Source organism: Etheostoma cragini, chromosome 22, assembly GCF_013103735.1.
Source record: "Etheostoma cragini isolate CJK2018 chromosome 22, CSU_Ecrag_1.0, whole genome shotgun sequence".
NCBI lineage: Eukaryota > Metazoa > Chordata > Actinopteri > Perciformes > Percidae > Etheostoma > Etheostoma cragini.
Window position 1 is genome coordinate 7123686 of NC_048428.1, and position 21165 is coordinate 7144850.

The 21165-nt window shown below is 40.8% G+C and overlaps 1 protein-coding gene across 1 annotated transcript in view; it reads right to left on the bottom strand.

Annotated features, from left to right (window-relative positions):
• Positions 1-3986: 3986 nt before the first annotated feature.
• The window catches only part of LOC117938112 (palmdelphin-like), a 32738-nt gene continuing 15559 nt past the window's right edge, over positions 3987-21165 (bottom strand). The window contains exons 2-8 of the mRNA XM_034862506.1: positions 19291-19341; positions 17003-17083; positions 14919-15049; positions 13842-13956; positions 10652-10676; positions 8973-9083; positions 3987-5595 (exon numbers count right to left, since the gene is read on the bottom strand). Of these exons, the coding sequence (XP_034718397.1) occupies positions 4349-5595; positions 8973-9083; positions 10652-10676; positions 13842-13956; positions 14919-15049; positions 17003-17083; positions 19291-19335 (1755 nt within the window). The 5' untranslated portion in view covers positions 19336-19341 and the 3' untranslated portion in view covers positions 3987-4348. The remainder of the gene's footprint in view (positions 5596-8972; positions 9084-10651; positions 10677-13841; positions 13957-14918; positions 15050-17002; positions 17084-19290; positions 19342-21165) is intronic.

The window sequence follows — 21165 nt, forward strand, 5'->3', positions numbered from 1 at the left end:
GATCTATTTAGCACTGCGCGGCGCAAAGCCCAAAGTGTCTTTCCTAGTATAAGGCCGACGCAGTTGTCAATTTCCCGGTCCAGCGCCCACGTCGTTTCAGTAGTAAATGCACCTGCGCCAATCTTTGCCCATGGGCGTGCTGGTCTTACAGGAAGGTGTGTTCACGTGCATTCTGGGCGCATTGCTATCTTAAGTGAGCGGGAATGTGATCGCGCCACTGACCAACAAAAACATGGTCTAAAGTCAATAACGCAGCATTCCATTACTATTTCAACAGCATATTAGTCAAATTAACCTGGGCTCATTCACAGCGCGAGAATGGGAGGTGACACTCTATTGGTTTGTTGCATGTTACGCCCAAAACACATGAGGACACTACGTACGCTTAGATCGTTAAAATAGGGCCCAAAGACTTGTGATTGTCATTTGTAGGTGTGCACAGGTGAGAGGATGCGTTTTACCTGGCCTCTTGGGGCATACCTTTACACATAATACAAAACATGAAGTACAAAATGCAACATCTTGGCAATCATTGGTCAATAAAGCAAAATCAAGAACAGCCAGTCACTTTTTGTAACCAACCTTGAGTGCCTGGATATATTTTTTCTTGACTTTTTAAATTCATAATTCTTCCTCCTTTTTCAGATACTTTATTCCCTTACATGAGCACCGGTGGTTAAGAGGATACCAGGGGCACTTCTGACACTTTTTTCTAATTCAAATACAGCTCATGGTTCACAAAGCTTCATTTGGACATCACTAGTGACAGTTGGGTGCTGACACAGATGACTAGCTAAGCCACCAGGTTTCATTGGCCCACCTCTGCTCCGCCCGTGCTCCAGAGCAGGCTGAGCCAGGCTTCAAAATCGCTCCATAAAGACCTATGGTTGAGAGAGCTTGTCCATGTTTTATATACTGTACAGTCTGTGGGTTTTATCTGAAAACAGCTGCCTGCTGCCACTGAAAACGACGCTCTGAGTGCGGTGAGATAGAACATAAACAGTAAAGTTGCCAAAAAATGTATTATTATAAATTAAATGAAGGGGAGGGGGGTGGTGGGGGTGCCTATTTCAACATCTGTTCAACATCAACAAAATTACATTACACACAAAACCTTTATTTTCCACCTTAATTGTGAATCTAAAACAGTTATTAAAATTATAAAATTCTGGTAACACTGATACAACTAGTTGGCCTGCACCTCTGCGCGTGTGTGTGTGAGTAAGCTCTGCTCTCTGTCAATATAAAGAGAGGACAGATGAGCTTGCGCTTATGTGCTCAGATGCTTTTGGATCCGAAATTGGCCACCTAAAGATGAATACATTTTTCGATAGTAATATGATGGGGGTCTTTTCAGGCGGTCTGCAAAGTGAAAGAAGCCCTGCAGTCAAAGAGTCAGGACAGGAGAGAGGATCCTCAAGTCAATGGGTTTTATTGTTGGAATTGCAGTGGACAGAAGACCTCCAGTACACATGCTGACACCAAGCAATCATGGTCCTAGTTGGATCCTCCCCTTACCGTTGTGCCTTATGGTTCCAAATGAACCATAGTTCGGTGGAATGACACAAATGCATCGTGCAGTTTAAAGATCTCTTTGCGGTATTCTTGGGTCTTTCAACTGTCTGCACTCAATGTTCTCAGCTGGTAAACATTGCACTGTTAAAAGTACTGAAATGAAAGTACTAATACGACCACATAAAAGTACTCCCAACACAAGTGAAAATCCTGCATTTAAAACCCTACTCCAGTCAAAGTACAAGTTATGGGCTAAATGTGCTAACATTACCAGAAGTACTTAGACTTTGTTTCCTTCTTTTCTCCAATCTTTGATTTGAATTTGACACATATCACAGTGTTTTGGCTGACTCACATAGGGCTGGGTACCAAAATCAAATCATGTTTGGGCACCTACTGAATTGCCTCCTTAGTATCAACTATCTAAAAATTAAATTCAATTCCTAAGGAATAAATCTCATCAGTGTCAGAGAGCCAATAAGCATGCAGCATTCTTCTATCAAGATCTAGTGTATCTAGTCTATGCAGTGTTTCCTGCATAGAGGAATTTTTAGAGGAGACCCAAAGAGGTTTTAGCCAGCACCAAAGGGAAATCACTGGTGCCTAAAAAGAACTGAGAAAAAAAATTAGCACTTCAGATCCTCTCTGAATGTGTTTAATAGGAATATATCCAGCAGTCGTTGAACAAGCAAAACATAAACACCAATAAGGGCGGTCTCCCGTTGGATTTTAACTGGAGTAGTTAGATATTAATGTTATTTTTAAGGCAGTTTTATAGATTGGTGTTTCATTTAGTCAAGCTTAAAACACTGTTTTGTTTATCAAATTGTCAAAAATAACAATCAAACGCATAGATTTCTGTCAAATAACACAGACTCATGTCATGGACTCCCGAAAGACCCATTTTAAATCAAGAAAAAACCCTGGTAATATTTTAGTATATGAAACAACAAGCATGCACATTGTAGTAACTTCTTTATTTTCTAAAGGAAGGACACATTCTGAAATGAACCAACCGCTCCCTCAATGACTACCGCTCCTCCATCTCATTGAGTGTCGCAAAATCCCAACATGTCTTTCCAGACACAATGGAGTTACGCTGGATAAGCCACAAAACCCCTCACTTGTCTTCCAAACCACTTCAGAGGTTGAGGTTACACTGTCTCCCGGACTTGTCTTTGTCCTTCTAAGGCTGTTCAGGAGGGAAGTGCTACCACATCCACAAAGCGTGACTGACTCTTATCTATCCATGATGAGTAAAATATGACTCATCTTATCACAGCAAAAAAAGTCATTTAACAAGACACATGTATTCCTGTTATAGGAGGACGGAAGAATATATTCACAGTAGTTACATTCACTTATCGAGCAAACGGAAAGACGGATTCACAGTGAACAATATAACATTGATTGGTTCTGCTTTTGTCAGGTTTTTGTCTTGCATACATATATATATGTATGCAATATATATATATATATGTATATATATATATATATAACTGTCTCCTTTAAGCATGATGTCTTGGGTGCCACCTCAGTTTTTTTCCACCCTCCTCCATGTTTCATAATTCCACAGAGAGACGGAGAGGAAAAGAAAGAAACCAAGGACGAGTGTTACATGAGGAGCAGAACAATAACAGTCAGTCCACCCAGCTGTCTGTCTCCAAGCAAACCTGCTGTCCTGTCTTAGACACATAGCGTTTTAGGAGCTTGTATTCGTGTCTTTTTGAATTGTGATTTAAAGCTGTGCACTTGTTTAGGCATCAGGTCATTTATTTATTTAAAATAATTCAGACGTACGTGTCGTTTATCATTCTTGTAATTGGCTTCAGTATTGAATACGGTCAAACATTTGGTTGCATTAGGATGAAGGAATGCCTTTTCATGCTGTGTCAGGTAACACTGCCAAGAACAACACCGTCACCGTTAGTTGATGAAGAAATATTTTTAATCACAGAAGGAAGTAAAAGCACACAGGCCAGTTAGTTCAAACAAGTAGAACTTCAAACAACGTTGTGTCTTGGTATGATTTACACATTTGTTAGGAAAAAGGCACCACTTTAAAAAAGCCATACTTTATAAATGTTTATAGGTTGAAACCAATAGGTTTGTTAATAGTAAATACATGATCTATCAAAGCTTTTTACATACATAACAAAGTATATGGGCTCCTGAACATCCCCTTTATCATTTTAAACCATGGAACCAAAACATGGTCAGGTTTTTGTTTAAATGGTCTGTGCCCATGTTAATGGGACTGTCTAATGAAACTAACTTGCCAGGAGGTGGCAATAAAGCTTTCTGAATCACCAACTGGCCCGACGTCAGTAGCTGTCAGCTGCTTTCTTCAATTAGGTCGGAGCCCAGACATGGCAATATAAGGTTCTTTTGCAACAAATGGCTCAAAAGGGAAAAGGTGTTGCCTTCCTATTGCATAAAAAGGCATGTTTAGTCTTATTATTATTGTTATATTAACTATAATTTTTTATGTATTTCCAAACAATACAGCAGTTAGTATTAATGATGCAGGACATTAAGGTAGAAATCATTGGATATGGTGAATCTGAATCTGACTTGTTAGAGGCCTACTTGTTTCCACCCTGTTAGGCAAGAATTTGTTTTAAATATTTAACCAGAACTATATGTGTTTGGTGTATTTGTATGTTGTTTTGTTAAGTGAGGTACATGTAATGCATATACATATACATTTATTTCTAATTGATCAAATCTACTAAGACCTATGAACATTTTAAACAACCAGAAAGAAATCCCCTAACTTCTATTCCTACATGTCTTCTTCAACAACCTGGTTTCTCACCAGTGAAGTTCCATCTTATCTTCCTGTTGAACAGAGCTTCATTTTCTCCACATTAATGCTGCCTGTGTTTGCAGAATCATCCACCCTCTGTCCTTGCATGTAGGGACTTGGTTTCCCAGAGTTGTGGGTGAATGTCGGCTTGTGGAGCCCTAAATCCTCCCAGTTTGTGTGGGTATCTTCGATAATGTCTCTGCAGCTTGTAACCTTGGCAATACCCACTTTGGGTTGGAAGACTTTGCTATTGTATCCCTCTGGGTGGTATGAGAGACACTCTTCCTCGCCCATTTCATTTTCACCAAATTGTGCCTCATAATCATCACCATCATCACTGTTGCCTATGATCACCAGCTCAGCTTGGATGTCTTCTTCGTCCTCGTCGTCAGCCTTCTCATAGCCCATGAAGATCATGGTGACGGTATCTGATTCTTGTTCCTCTGTCAAGGCGTTGATGAGGTTCCTAGAGACCATACTCTCTGCACAGAAGGGTGACTGTCTGTTAAAATCACCGGAGCTCTCTATCAAGGCATCAGGATCAACGTCGTCCTTGTGGCTGGCTTGTGAAGGACTGCGGCTATCAACAACCATGTAGGATGGCTGAATGGGTGCTGGCATCCTTTCAGACCTGGCTTTGACTGAGACAAGAGTTGCCGAGTGTGGACTGCCCGCATCCGTCTTGCTGTTGCTAAATCCTTGTGGAGTTGTAGCACCCAAAAGAGGCTGGGAAATCAGATGCCCGTCACCTGTCGTAAGTCCTGGAATGTGGCAGTAGGGCAGTTTAGTTTCTTCTCCAGGTCTTTGGACTCTTGACTCAGAGTCTTGTTGGATGAGGCCTGGACTGGGTGTTTTTCTTGGGGTTTTCCGTCCCTCCAGGTCTTGGCTTTCTTCTCTGAGGATTTGAGCTCTGGGGCTCGGTGTTGGGGTTTGGCTGGGTGTTTTATTTGGTGTCCTGGGTTTTGAGGCTGTGCTGCTCCCGTTGTAGGGTACAGAGTAGACAGGCCGATGGTACTGCACCTCAGTGGGCACACTCCTATCTGTGGCCTGATGCAGAAGCTCTTCTACCTCTGTGGATGACATCTCTCCAATTGCTCCATTATGCATTTTGCCTCCATCTGGGTGCATTGCATATACAGACTTGCGGCCATCATCATACACCTTTAACCCCCTCTCCTGCATGGTTTCTGGGGTGATGCTTGCTGTAGAGACCACCTGGCTTTTGCCTGTTCTTTTATTATGCTCCACACTAATCTCCATCGCAAAAGTAGCTGGAATTGAGAAAAGACTTAGATGAAGGTCTCTGGACAAAGACTAGAAGGTACATTTAGTTCATTGACATGTCTTGAGATATTGAAAATTTCTTGATGCGATATTCAGATTTTCATAAAATGGTAAAAACAAGGCATGCTTGTAAAACACAATGATGTTAATTACATACGATACTTGCTTATACATTACTTTTTAATTTAATTTCATTGAGAAAAAGGGCTGGATCCCAGTGATAATTTGCAGGCTGTAAATAATGCAAACAGACTCATGTTCTGACACTACAGTACGTTGTCTTCATCAGATTCACATATGCAAACACAGTCAACCAGTGTACATTTGTCATTGGCTAAGAGGCTGAACCGAATTTTAAATCTATAGGATATTTGATCCTCTTGACTATACTTAACACCTATGTGCAGGTGGAAAAAAAATACAAATCTAAAATCCCAGATAAACTGCAGCAGAGCAGCTTGTGCACACGCTGAACAGTAAGATGTATCTGAACACAAAACTGCAACGTACACACAAATTACGGTTTATGCCTTTCCAAAACGTCACAGAAAAGCTTCACTACGGAGTTATGTCTACATCAAGCGGATGGCAGGATAGATCTAGGTGGGGAGTTTTCCCCATGTGTCTTCCAGACAATGTAGCATCAGTAAAAATGATCAAGACAGCTGGGCTATTTGTCTCATGTCTTACCAAAATGTTGGCTGTTATGCATTTATGTGTTTGCTCAGAAAAGTGAGCTTGAAAGGATTTATCAGTTTATTGCAGTGTAGTGTTGAGGTGTTTCACAGTAGACAGAAGTCTCTGTAAAAACGACAAGAAAATGCCAACGCGGACCCAAGTCTTTTTCACACAAAATAGTCAGTGCCTGCTTCATCCTCTTAACACAGTTAAACCAGTTGGCCTTGCTGAAGAACTATAATTGATGATACTAGTGCAGTGCCTGTTTGGAACTGGCCGATTGCTTGGTTTCCCGGTATTTTTCTTTCCAAACTTTATCTAACTTTAAGCACCGTTCAATTGGGCGCTGCTTGGCTGCCGTCAGCCATCACACATCCAGGTAGTGATGTGGCCCTGGCGAGGGGAGCAGGGAGCCTGTCTCAGTCTGCATGGGAAGCAGTAACATCACGGAGTGTGAAGACTAAATATCCGTGGGTAGGAGTTATTTATTTGATTAGGCTAATGCACATTAATCAACATTTTTGTAAAGGTCCAGTGTTAGCCAGATGGCTAGTAACTGTCTGCATAGTTACAGTAACTAGCATGCATGTCTTTTATGGAAAAAGGAACCCGGAGCACTTAGACGAAACCCACGTGAACACGGGGAGAACATGCTCCAACAAACTCCACACAGACAGACCCTGCCCTAGACCGGGGATTGAACTCTGCAGTGCCAACTTGCTGTGAAGTGCTAACCGCTGAGCCATTGTGCTGCCAGTGTAAGGAGGCAGGTTGGAGGCAGGTTGGTGGATGAGTCTAACAACACAGGACTTTCACCCAGGAAACTGAGTTTTGTAGAGGAGCCATTGCATATCTATTTCATGCACGAGACATGCACTTTTTGTCCTCATTTTAATTCACCTTCAACCCACTCTTGAATTCATTACCAAATAGATTTTAAATCCCATTCATCCTCTTGTATTGTATTTGTAAGACAAATCCTAGGTTGCCCTACTATGTCTTATTAAAAGGGTAAATCCTATACTTACATCTCAACTAAAAATTTGTCTCAAAAAAAATGTCTAAGGCGAGCGCTTGCCTCGCTTTTTTGGTTGTGATTTTGATGGTGTATGAAATAAATGTTCTTAAAAAGACACATGATGTATTGCTCGGAGAGCAATTTTCTGTCCGTTTGGACTTTGATAAAGACACAGTGGCGTCAAAACGTAACTCCGTTGCATTCTTGAGGGCTGCACTCAGTCAGAGTGCTCCAGTCTTTTCCTTGCAGTGAAAACCTCTGATGGAGTCAGTGTTCAGTTCCCCTCACAGTGGAATCTAATTTGCATCCTGGTGAAATGTAAAATTACAGCTTTTAAAATGCTGAAACAGCGAGGCATTTTCAGTCAGAGCAGCCCGTTTTAACCTGACAGCTTTGCCTAAAAAGAATTATGAATGTCTTCATAACCACGGAGCTGAGGTTCTCTGTCCACAGTGTAGAATCTATAATACCTGTCCCACTCGTCTTATCATGTTTTTAACAGATACCAGCATGCAGGAAATTTGCATCTGCCAACAGCCAATGGCGGGTACTCTTTCAAAGTGGCGGGTGACTTTGCCTTGTATACCAGCCACAGTGGCGGGTGGATTGTAAAACATTCCTTGTAACAGATTGGACAGCTTTTGTCAAAGAGTCCTGTTGCTAAGTAACAATGATGCACAGTGAAGTCGCGTTACGTTACTGCTAATGAATCCCCAACATTTACGGATTTTGCTGCTTCATAATAAAAACATTCAAATACCAAAATAACGGAGGCTTTTATTGTGAAGAAGTTACACATCCTCCACCTTTCCCCCCAACCCTTCTCAAAAGCTACAGACTACGAAATGGCACATACTAAGGAAAGCTCATTGTAGGACTGGCTCTAGTGGCTGTAATTCTGCACCAAGGCTGAATTTTAGGAAAGAGACTTTAGATATTGTATTAGGGGACCACTAAGATCTATATAAAAGAGACTTCAGATACAGTATTAAGGGACCACTAAGGTTTATATAAAAGAGACTTCAGATACAGTATTAGGGGACCACTAAAGTCTTTATAAAAGAGACTTCAGATACAGCATTAGGGGACCACTAAGGTCTCTATAAAAGAGACTTCAGATACAGTATTAGGGGACCACTAAAGTCTTTATAAGAGACTCCAGATACAGTATTAGGGGACCACTAAGGTCTATGTAAAAGAGACTTTAGATTTGGTATTAGGGGACCACTAAGCTCTATATAAAAGAGACTTCAGATACAGTATTAGGGGACCACAAAGGTCTATGTAAAAGAGACTTTAGATTTGGTATTAGGGGACCACTAAGGTCTATATTAAAGAGACTTCAGATACAGTATTAGGGGACCACTAAGGTCCATGTAAAAACATCCAAAGAATACCATATCATGGGACCTTTAAGTGCTATGAGCTAACTAGAGATGTGAAAATATGACTACTACGAGCCGCCCCGCTATAACTACGTCTTAAAAATACATTCAACCCCCCCACCCAGTGGCTTAAGCCTGGTGAGGGGAAATTTAGGCCTGGTGTGTGGCCTGGTTTACAATCCACTGGGGGAAACACTGACCACTCCTGACAGTCGAACATTCAGCAAAGCAGAAGGGGATTTCAGCATATGCAGTAGTAACACCATGCCTTGTCTGCCTATACCTTTCTTTGGTTCTTCACTGGAAGGCTGACGTAATGGAGGCTCTTTTCTTGGAGTCAGCGGGATGAATGATGGGATATCTGGGAATGGTGAGGGGGCATGATGTGTCACATCTGAGGAGACAAATCTCACCACTGAAATATAAGAACACACTATAAACGCAAAGAAAAGCTGTGTTTACTAAAAGATCATCAGTAACACGTTCTAATAACCAACATTAGCAACTTTTACATGTATAGTGTATTATATGTATACATGTGTATTATATATATGCATGTATTAAAAGTTGTTTTACTGAAAACAAACAATAATATGTCATTAAATGAACTGACCTATTGTTAGTAATGGTATAACATATGCTATTTTATCATTAGTTTTATTGACATCAAATATTAGGTTATACATATACACATTAACACAGCAACTCAGCAAACATCACAACTTTATTTTGAAATAATACAATATATTATATATTTATATATATACACCTCACTGGTGGTATAATTACACATAATTCAAAATGCAGGATTAGGGTACTTTAGAGGTACAGTTCACTTCTAAAGTATAAACCATTTTTTAAGTAATTGAAAGATTTTAGAAACATCAATTGCAACTGAAGGCAATTATAAAGGCCACCCACACAATAGTCTAGTAGCCAATTAGGTGAACCCGGAAATGTTGAGTACACCAAGGTTTTATTGCAGAAATGTGAAGTACGGTTCCCCAGTATTCATAAACTGCTGGATGCTAATTTGCATATGTTGAGCAATTTGCATAATCATAATTAGTATTATTAGCTTAAACGTCCATTTTGACCACATATTTTGCACTCTATGGCCAATTTCTACAATCTGTGAGTGGTTTTAGAGGTTTCCGAAGATGCTGATTCCATTTCTGGCATTGTCAGATTTCAAAGAGCTAATTCTAGTACATATTGTGATTTATTTAGACAAATTCTGATTATTGTCAGGCATAATTATAGGTTATTTTTATGTTAAACACAATCTTACATTTCAGAATCATGAGTGCGCTTGTGAATGTTGATGCATTGTTTTCAGAGTGTAGTGAAGCTGAATCCTCTCCAGACACTTTTGAATACCAAATGCTTTTTGGAGAAATGATGAATGAATGAATCTTTGTTTGGTTAAATGTTGTGCATTCCAGCAGGAAAAAGCAACGCAGGTATAACCTTTATAGCACAATTATTAATCTAGGGATGTGTTCTTTGTGTCCAGTCTGACTTCTTGAGAAAAATAATCTCTCCGATCACTTTAATTGTAATCACTAAATATTGGTTCTGATGTGTTTCAGATGACAAAATATTCCAATCCTTATGTTGGTATTTCATCAGAAAATAACGAACTGTTATTTCAAGATAACAAAGTCCTGGATTTCAGTTGACTCACAAAACAACACATTATTTAAGTCAATAAAATCGTGATCTGTACCAGTCATTGCTGCCAGTGTCTGAATGATAAAGTGTAAGAGCTACAGGTTAAATAGGTTAGTTGGCTATTTCAACGATAAATTAAACATTATGTCTATTTAAATCACTAACATTCATTGTCTTAGCTTAATAACATGACAAATAATGCCCGATCTAATGTGTGTTAATACACCCTATAGTCAGAGACGTGAAAAACAGAATCACAACACATCCAAATGCTACAAAAGTGTTTACCTGCCTGGAACTCTGCGTTTAGCTCCTACACGTGAAGACAGAGTAGTCAGGGGTCAAAGTGGTGAGAGAAGCACGAGAACAACATCACAGCTGCTACAGAATCACGGTGCATCAGCAATTCACTGTCATTTCACCCGTGCTGTGTCTCAAACCGTGCACCTCTGTACTTCTGTGCTACTTTGAGTACACAGTGCTTTTCCACTGGCGAAGTGCGGCCAACTGCACCACGCTAAGAGTACCCGGTTGCTGCACTCACAGTGGTCAACCCGTTGAGTTGTGGATCGCTGGACACTATTTGCACTCAACGGCTGCCGTCCCGGAAGCTACGGGACCACCAATGTATTTTCATAACTTGTGAACGTGGCGGGCGAGAAAGCTGCTCTGGTCGTTATTGAAAGGCCAAAAACACAAACTGTACAATTGTAATTTAGTATATTCATGTCACTCAATATGACAACACTCCCGTAACTTCAATAGGTGACTGCAATGCTGCGCCTGGCAGCCATTTACCAATAAAGCTTTATTGCATAGCTTTTTTTACATTTAATGAATGTGCGTTAGATTTTTATCCATTGCCAAAAGCCAATTAAAAGTATCAGCTCCACACAACTCTCTCTGGATTTCTCAGCATGGCTGTGTTCAGAGGATTGTGGCGTCCGCTGACTTTCCCGCGCAGAAGATCCATCAAAGATAATTACCTCCATCATGTTTTTTAATCCTTCCTTTTTATATCCTCCTTTGTTACAAGGAACCGTGGGGAGTAGGGGGGATGCACGATCACAGAAGGCTTGTGTAATGTGGATGCATGGACAGTTTTGTTGTCATTACATAGATTTCCTCATGGGGGGGCAACAGAAACTAAGCCCTATAGCGTTAAACAGAAGAAAAACAAGAGTCATTTCCAGTCAGCGCATAACGACCTTACGAGATTTGATCGAGACCACATTACCCTGTTGAAGTACACACTGACACAAGTGAGTACATAGTGTACTACATGTAAGTGCATTCACAGAAGTATCCGAATTGAGACACGCTATTTGTCTTCCAGTACAGACAGCAACCAGAAAGCAAATTATGCATATTAGTCCTCATGCACTGCATGCCCACCATGTGAGAAATCCATTTACCTGCCACCTTATTCACTCAAAGCAGCCTCTTGTGAGCCAAAGCACACCCACACAGTCCCCAGTGAGAGCTTCTTGCTAGAAAACGAGCACAGATTAGAGGGAGAGCCACAGGCAGCATGCCGTGAGTAGAAAACAATGATGATTTGGTTAGAAATCAGTTTGGTATATTCACAGAAAGTGCTAGAATCTTTTCACATCTGTTTAAAAACCCAAATTCTACCTCCTATAACCCACAAACTTGATCCTACAGTGTTGTCACAGATATACTGTCTCTCACATCACATAAATTATGAACAGGCAAGTGAGTCTTGAAGAGTTTTTTTTTCCCTGTCTCAGGCATGCCCGTCTCTTATTTGGACTCGGTTACTGACTCAGTCTCGACTAGTCCTGGTCTTGGACTTGTCTTGGACTTGACAGAAGGCAGACTTGACTACAGCTTTGTCTAAAAGCATTAGAAACCTCGATCACCTTTCCCTGTCTCTGTACCTGAAGCAACAGGGCAGCTACCAAAACGGCCACTTGCATTTGTTTTGGTCGCAGTGCTTTTTTTTCAGTTTAATCTCCCAGTAACACCTACAGAAAGTCAACCATTCACTCTAACATTCACACAACTACAGGCCGTTGGAGCTGCCAGTTCACATAACCGGAACATGTGAGGACTATCAAGGATTGAAGAGTTTTTCCACAGCTGTTAATTCCTTGAGACGAAATAACAAAGGTCGTGACTGAACGCAGTGATGCGACTTTGATCAGCGAGAGGGAACATATTCATCAGAGAAGTTAAACAACTTTTAAGTGCACAGTGTTTTCTGCTTCGGTAGCTGTTCACATTCAATTGTCAAGCAAATTTTATGTAAATATTGCAAAAAAAGAATTAGGTAGTATGGTTTACAACTAATGAAGCATGGCGTAAGTTGTGGCAGGTCTTGGAGTCTCAGCTCATAGCTGTTCCTGAGCCGGCCCACCAGCTGATGGCTCAGCTGAGTCCCTCTTTTGATTGGATTTCCAAATAGCAAGTTCTATTTAAACTGATTTTCCCAGGATACCTTGCTGCATTGCTTGCAAACCCACATCCACCCAGTTCCTCCTTTTAAATTCACGTTGTCTGACTTATAAAACTCAATGTCTCTGTCAATGATCCTGCTCCATGTGGAATTTGGTTCAACTGGGCAAGTTAGCATTGTTCTTTCATGTCACAGTTGTATATTCCTGCTGCCCGGAGATGAGGACACATCATGTGAATATCTCGGAAGAAGTCGACAGCGGGAAACACCCAATCATTTCTCTACAATTACTCATTTGACAAAGGCGTTTTCATACACTCTTTTTCAACAATGGCAAAAAAAGACAAAATTCAATAAGTTCTATTACATTTTTACCTTTTCCATTCAACTTTTCTAACGTGCCACCTAAGAATGTGCATAAGACATGCTCATTAAATTGACTGCGTTTCTAAAATGCTTCACCAACACATCTATTACCGGTATTCTCCACCAACCGGGCGGCAAGTGAAACATCCAGTCAGTTTACCAAAATACACCCCCCCCAATATGATTTACGTCTTCTCTACAACACTACGGAAGACGAGAGATTCATCTCGGAGCTGAAAAACATCACAGATTCTTTTTATCAGGAGAACGCCAGGAACGAGAAGACATGGAGACACTGTAGGAATGCTTGGAGTGGAAGGTCCAGTTGATACTAGCTTGATAAATGTAGAGACAATATAATCTGCGAGTCAGGCAGCAAGACTCTACGCTTCCGAGACACTGCCGGCGTGGTATGGCGTGTTGTTGACAGAACAAAACCGGAACACAGCACATACTAGTTCATTCAGTGAAGAATGGCTGTTAGGAGCAACTTTTCAAACATACAGCCAAATGTGTATTCTCACATCAGCAATCAGCAAATATTGTTAAAAGCTAAAGGATTATTAGATAGCATCATGATTCATTGCCTCGAGATGATGCAGCAGACGTAATCAGCGAGCAGCACAGCAGCAGTGTAAGTGAAGAGTGAAGCAAGCGCAGCATTAAAAGGCAGTCAGTTGATGTGAACCTTACCTTGATAATGTCCTCGGCCGTCCTCTCAACCTCTTTTAATCGTTTCAGAACGACTTCTTCATTGGCAGAGATGTTGAGCTCCTGGGTTTCCAAGGCCTCGATCTCCTTCTCTATTCTGTACAACAGAGTATTGGACAGTGTTGATTACCCAAACCAGCTGGGTAGCAATTTCAGCAGTTCTTAACTCACTGCAGCAGCTGGCGAGTATTTGAATGGCTTTTAACAAAGCAAGCACAACACAACTGCTTCAAAGCTCGCTTGGCCTAAACATAGCATCATGGGTAGTTTTGCTGTATTTGATTGTAAACATATTTCCAATTTAAAACATGGCTTTGTACAGAAGTATAGGTAGTAGTTAATAGTTAGGTAATGCGTAACCCTGTCAGGCAATTACACATCTTAGATCTTTTGTCCCCAGTAACTCAAATCCTTCCATTTTTAAAAGCCTATGTTTAGGGATTTCTTTCCCGGCTTTTACCTCTGTTTAGCAACATGTTGTATTTGACAGTAGCCTTCTTAGAAATTCCAAACGTCTATCTGCAATTCATAATTAGAAACAGATTGCCTCAGTGCCTATTAAATTATCTCATTGCGTTATGATGGAGAAAAAAATGACAAATTAAATTAAGTGTATATAGATGTGTTTTTTTCACTTTTACTTTATTTTACTTTAAAAACAACAACTCTGCCCTTGTAATAAGGGCAGAGTTAATAAGTAATAAAATGACACCGTTGGAGCGTTCTATTTTTTAGTAGTTAATATTAGCTAAAATGTATTTGCTTATGAATGAATTTTTACTTTTTTTTCCAATTCTATGGTGAGATTTCAGTTTAACAGAGCAAAACAACTCCTGGAACGACAGAAATGGGGCTTGATTTGAGGCTCAAATCAATAGCTCAAAAGTCTGTGACTATTTGCTTCTGCAGCAACTGATTATCTCCACTGGGATCACTGACGCAGCAGTGCACCTCAACCAAAATATAGATGCCTTCACCCACATGATCTGTTAGTTGTGCCAGCTCTCTGCCGGCTGTGTGTGGGATGTTCTGTGGGATGTACTGCAGTCTTCAAGTTACCTGAGGATGTTACTCTGCAGGTGATCACTCTGCTGCTGTTCTTCCTCAGCCTGAAGCCTCATGGCCTCCTGTTCCTCCTCCGACTGCTTACTCAGACCATCCATCAGCCACTGCTCCCTCAGGGCTTTCTTCTGCCAGTCAAACACAGGCACTGCAGTATTTAGAGTTATATTCTTTTTTTTCCATGAAGGAGTTTATGACATTATTTTCATGACCTTGTCATTCCCCACCTTCCCACTAGATGCCCTCAGAGTTTGCTGAAGACCATTTCAATAGGATTCTATTGCTAAGCAACAGCCTGGCCCATTTATAGCTTCCTGTTAGTTGTTGGCATTCACATACATTGCAACAGGACATCAACTTGGGGCTAGTTGGGATGTTTAGGTTTACATCTGTGAAATGGTCTTTACACTGAGAGCAGAGCTAAACGGGTTTCAAGCTTCTTGCATTTAGTGCGGTCGGGGCCTGTGGGCGCCGCCCGTGCGCTCACGGCGTCGCTCACGGGCGCCGCGCATGGTTGCCGGCAACCCTCTGGTCTTTCATATTGATTGCGGTCAGAGCAATCTTCTTCCCTATTGTAGCCAATTATTCCAATGTGGTTGCATACTAAATCTTGGATTTGGATCTGGCGCTCAGACCCTCCGCTCACAGTCTCCCAGGCCGCCTTTGCACACCACGCTGAATACAAGAAGCTTCAAATGCCTTTTGCACAGCTCTGCTAATTTTAGTTTCAATCTTTCATTTAGTACAGTATCACCATTTATAAGGTGTTACACTTTCACACAGACTCACACATATTCCACAGATTCACTGTGTCATTCCTGGAGTGTGGTCTGGCTACACCTACAGTATGTACAGTATTCTGGGATAGGGGGGAAAACACTGGCTTTTTAGTATTTCTTTACACCAATCACAACTGTCCTAGGCGGTGTAAAGCCATGGCAACAGAGATAGCATGAGCAGAGGTACATCAGGCGTGGCAGGGACGCATGCTTTATCCTAATGTACATTTGTTAAGCCAGACTACGTTCTTAGGGAATCCTGACAGAAATTTACCGACTATCTGACAAACTGAAAAATCCGAGCAGTATGGCCCACCGGCCCTAAATTGCCCCCCAGCAGGCCTAAGCCACTTGGAATTATGATTTGTATTTTTAATAATTTTTTTTAAACTACAGTTACAGTGGGACAGCTCAGTTGGACGTTCCAACACGATGCTTCCACTAATATCTATGAAACCGGTGACACTGGACAGAGAGCAGCATAGTGGGCCGGCTCCGCGGAGTCTACTATTTATATTTTTTATGTGAGTTGTGTGTGGCCCTTATACACAGAAATGGATCATAAAGTGTCTATGTTTCTTTTACTACCGATATACAGGCCACAACAGTAAATTGACGTTTTCACAGCTCATTAACAGCAATTTTTTTAAAGCTAATATATTGGACAGGAGACTGATGCTATTGCAGCATCTATGCTAGCAGGGCATTGTTCATTTGAACGAACCGTAGCTTCTCCGTGTCGTCACACACACCTAAACCACTCCCGTAGCTTACAGGACACTGATGGTGGTTTGGACCAATAAGCACCCTGTTACAAGTGAGAAAACCATTACTTGAAGCAAGATGGACTTTTTGTGCAATCACATAAACCAGTGATTTCAGTGTGATCTCGTGATTTCGCGAACATCCAGCTGCCATGCAAGGTGACAGAAGAGGTTGATAGTGCCAGTAATAAAAGGTGTAGATTAGGATCAATATTACAAAGTTATGTAATGCTGATGCAGAGAGACTCCAGTTAATACTTGTGAAGTGAATGCCTGTCCTTGCTTCAGGTTGTGTCTGAGTTTGTACAGAAATGACCCGGAGATTGTTGCGGGGTTATTGGCCAACACTAGCTAGTGAATTAAATCACAACAACTTCATTCCAGAGCTCCTCCTGGGAGTTTTCACAGTCTCCGTTCAGTTTCTGCTACAGATATATTTCTATAATAAGATTTTAGAACCACACATTTCAAACATTTGGTGCAATATGAGTTCTCTCGGATATTAAGTTTTCTTGTTGTTGTCACAGTAAAATACTACCTTTATATATTGGAGTTTTAGTTTCTCCTCTTCGATCTGTCTCCTTTTCTTGGCGATGTTCTCCTGGATTCGTCTTTTGTCCTGTGGGGGCAAATCAAACGTGTTTAAATCATGTGTACAATTTGCAGCTTGGAAACTATTCCATCTGTTGTCCTGTCGCGCTGACTCTTCAACTTCAACCATGAGCTGACAGCTGGACAGCCATGAATAGCTAAAAATCACCACAACCTTTATGTCCTGACCCTACCTGTGTGTGTGTGTGTGTGTTTGTGTGTGTGCACGTCCACCTGTTCTCTGCAACCACTTAAACTTTCCCTGCTGATGAGCACTTCTACATAAGCACAAAAGACAGTTCATCTTACATAAAGGTAGATTGACAGCTGGACATTTACACTCATTTAATAAGGGCCGCATATTTGCCCTGATTGGATGATCACAGACAAACACACTGCTTAATGGCTTTAACTCAGCATCAAAACACAATCCCTGTGTTCCTTGATGTCACACTGAGGGAGTGGGGGGGTCACCGCAGGCTAAAGTTAGCCTCTGTGTCTTGGATCAGAGTGGCACTAAGTCCCAGTGAAAGGGGATCTCCCTGATGACGTCAGCTGGTATTTATAGCCCTGTCTCTGTCTGCATCTGACTGTCAAACTCAGAGACTCTGGCACGGGGGAGGCTGGCTGATAAAGGGCAATAGGGCACCACCCTCCTAGAGCTGTGTGTGTGTGTGTGTGTGTGTGTGTGTGTGTGTGTGTGTGTGTGTGTGTGTGTGTGCGTACATTTGTTTGTGTGTGTAATAATAAGAAATTAAATGTCCAAATATTTTTAGGGCGGGGCGATACGAAGAAAATCAGACATCACCATATTCAAATACCTCAATATCGATATTGCGACGTTGTTGTCAGGTTGACAAAAACTATTTTTTATAATAAGATTTTAGACACATAATCATCAATAATGGCTTCAAGTGAAACTATACAGAAAAATGAAATATTTGTTTCCAGCTGTATACTGACTATGGTTAGATAAGTGCACAAACAGTGTCATGTTAAAACAAATCTGAAATTCTGAAATTGATATTCCCTCAAAATCTTCTGAGAATATGGAGTTAGTAGGTGCTTATTATCTTTTTAGGCACAATATCTTAACATATGAATTAATCACGATATGATTTTATTTGAAAGACCTTTAATTATCATATTGAGTTATTAGCCAGCCCTAAGTCTGATATAACATCATTCACACTGACTGAAGTATTCTTGGATACAGTGTGTTGCTAGTGTGTGACATGCAGGTCAGCATGCACAACAAACCCCCAATAACAATCAATGTGGATCAATTTATCAAAAAAACAAGCTGGCCCCACTAATGGACCACAACAGGAAATTTGGAGAAGCAAAATAGATGCATTATTACTATCCTTCATTTTAGCCTGGATTGATAGTATTATATGAATACAGTGGTGTCATGTGAGTCAACCATTGTATTTCTACCTAATTTCCCTCTCCAAAATCACTTCAGAAGAGCAGTCAGAGTGCTTACTTGCTTTGGTGTTTGTAAAGTTCAACATAGAATGGTTCACACAAGAAAAGTTCCTTTTTTATTTTTATTTTCTATGTAGATGCACTCCCCTACAAAATCACCCTAGTTGTCAAGAATGATTTCTTTTTTTCCAAATAGAGCTATTAATGTCATCTTGTAAAAACTAAATATATGTTGCATGAAATAAAAATATTGCAATTGTATTTTTCAATATTGTGCGTTAGGACACCGGCAGGCAGGGGCTGGAGCGTCCCACCAGTGCCTGGGGCCTAGATACCGCTGTCTGGGTCTCCAGGTTGGACCCACCGCGGGACTACGGTAGCTTCCTGCTAGAAAAATTATTTTTTATTTTAATAATTTTCAGTGAGACTGAGATGAGAATGAGTATCACTAAAATGGTAATTCCCTCCAAAATCGTAAATCATACCGCAATTATCAGTCAAAATAATCGCAATTAGATGTCTTCCTCATATCGTGCCGCCCTAGTTGCGATTGTTTTTCGGGTGGACCTTAAGTCACATACAGCTGCAAATTCACTACAGAGTTCGGTGTGGATGCAGAGACAAAGTTGTTTGCTATTTTTCTAAAACGGAGCTGTAACATTACATCACATGTACATTTGGGCCACGTTTGCCTGCAGTCTGAATGTAGCACATGAGTAGTTAAAGTCAGCAAATCCGCTCCCAACATGCGACACATTGATTATTATTGTTTATTAATAGCAGAAGAACAGGACTGGTTCTTACCGTGATGGCCTGGAGCCTCTCCTTCAGCAGGTCAGCCTCCTCCATGATGGCCTGCAGGACAGACACAGTAAATCAACTGCAGGAGAAGGACAAGTCAAAATGTCAAAATCCAAATATGATTTCCAAACAGGCTCAAAGCTCCAACTCACATTACTCAAACAGAAGGAAATGGCAGAGTAATCCACATTTGGCGCTCTATCTGGCAGCAGGACAGTGAATGTGGGATAGGGACGGTCATCATATCAGATTTTCACGACGAATTATCGTGGCCAAGTCAAGGTTACTATATTACTGCCATATTTATAGTCAAATTGATCTTTAATTTTCTTTAAGGATCTTTAAGCAAAGGATAATTTACACATTATTCATTCCAGTCATAACATTATACTCATTTTTTTGGTTGTTGCCCAAACAGCACAGATGTACGGACTAGGTTGGGCTGAATGTTACCAAGAGCCTGGGTCTGACCGAGGTTTCTGCCTAAAAGGAAGTTTTTCCTCGCCTGGTGTTTTGATGTTCCATGCTGCATACCATAGCTTCTGAAAGGGATACATTCTAAGCTCTAGGCTGCAGTGTTCTGGCGATACTCTAAAAAAGTGTTAAAAAGCGTTCTGTGAGGTTGTATGTGTCATCACATTGGTGAAACGGAAACTGATGAACTGACAAACAAAAAAAATCGATGTGTGAGGCTTAGAGGGAGGAAAACAAAGTCAGATTGAAAAGAAATGATTTGGGAAGTGTTGGATTTTTTACATCATGTTCTGTAAGTATTGTACCAATATTAAAGTAAGATACCGGTATATCGCCACACCCCTAATATGTGATTGAGTCAAAATAAACTACAGTGGTGTGTGTTTTCATTGGAATGAAACGTGTGGTTAGTAGTTTTCAGACAACGCCTCTATTACACAGAGGAAGGAGACTTATCAGGCTTTGGATAAACACACAAAACCTTTTAGTATTTCAAGCATTATCCTTGCGGAGTGTGGAAAGTGACTCTCTTCCATCGGTATACAATAGCACAGCATTTAAATTTACAAAAATCTCTAATGTGCCTGGACGTATACTCCCAGACATTAAATAATACACTGTGAACACACACACCGTGTTAAAGTGCCTGCCACCAAGGATTTACTGCAGTACATTATTACACACAACATGGATTTGCATGTATCAGCCCTGACAGGCAGAGAAGTAGCATGTGTGTGTCACATGTCATGTAGACAATTAATCCAGGCCTGAGGAATGGCACAATGACTGTCGGGAATGTAACATGACTGTGTTGGTTTAATGCACGACAGTAAATCAGACGTGGACAGAACGATCACTGAAGGTTAACATGCCACGGACCGTCTGCAGAGGGAGGAGAGCAACCTATCACAGGGCTGTCTGAAAGGAGAGAACTGGGTTCACTTCCACAGCCCCGTGAGACATGTAGTCTGCAAAAATGTACGCCGGGAGTGGGGTTGGGTACCATTTACTTTACGGGTACCCTTTTTGGTACATTACCCTTATAATAACAAAAAATTATAATTTCCGTTGTAAACATAATTCCACACCTACTTATCCTATTCCTTTAAAAGATTTTACACAACCGCCCAAATCTGTCCCTACTACCTATGAAATCAAATAATTGTTCCTTTCTCACACTGCACCATAGTGGTGGGGGGGAAATTGATACAGCGTAGTATCATGATATTTTCAGTGGCAATACCATGTCGATACATAAGCTCCAAGTATCGATCTTTTATCATTTGTTATATATTCTATATGTGTTGGTCAGTTTCAATTCAATTCAATTCAGTTTTATTTATAGTATCAATTCATAACAAGAGTTATCTCAAGACACTATACAGATAGACCATACTCCAGAAT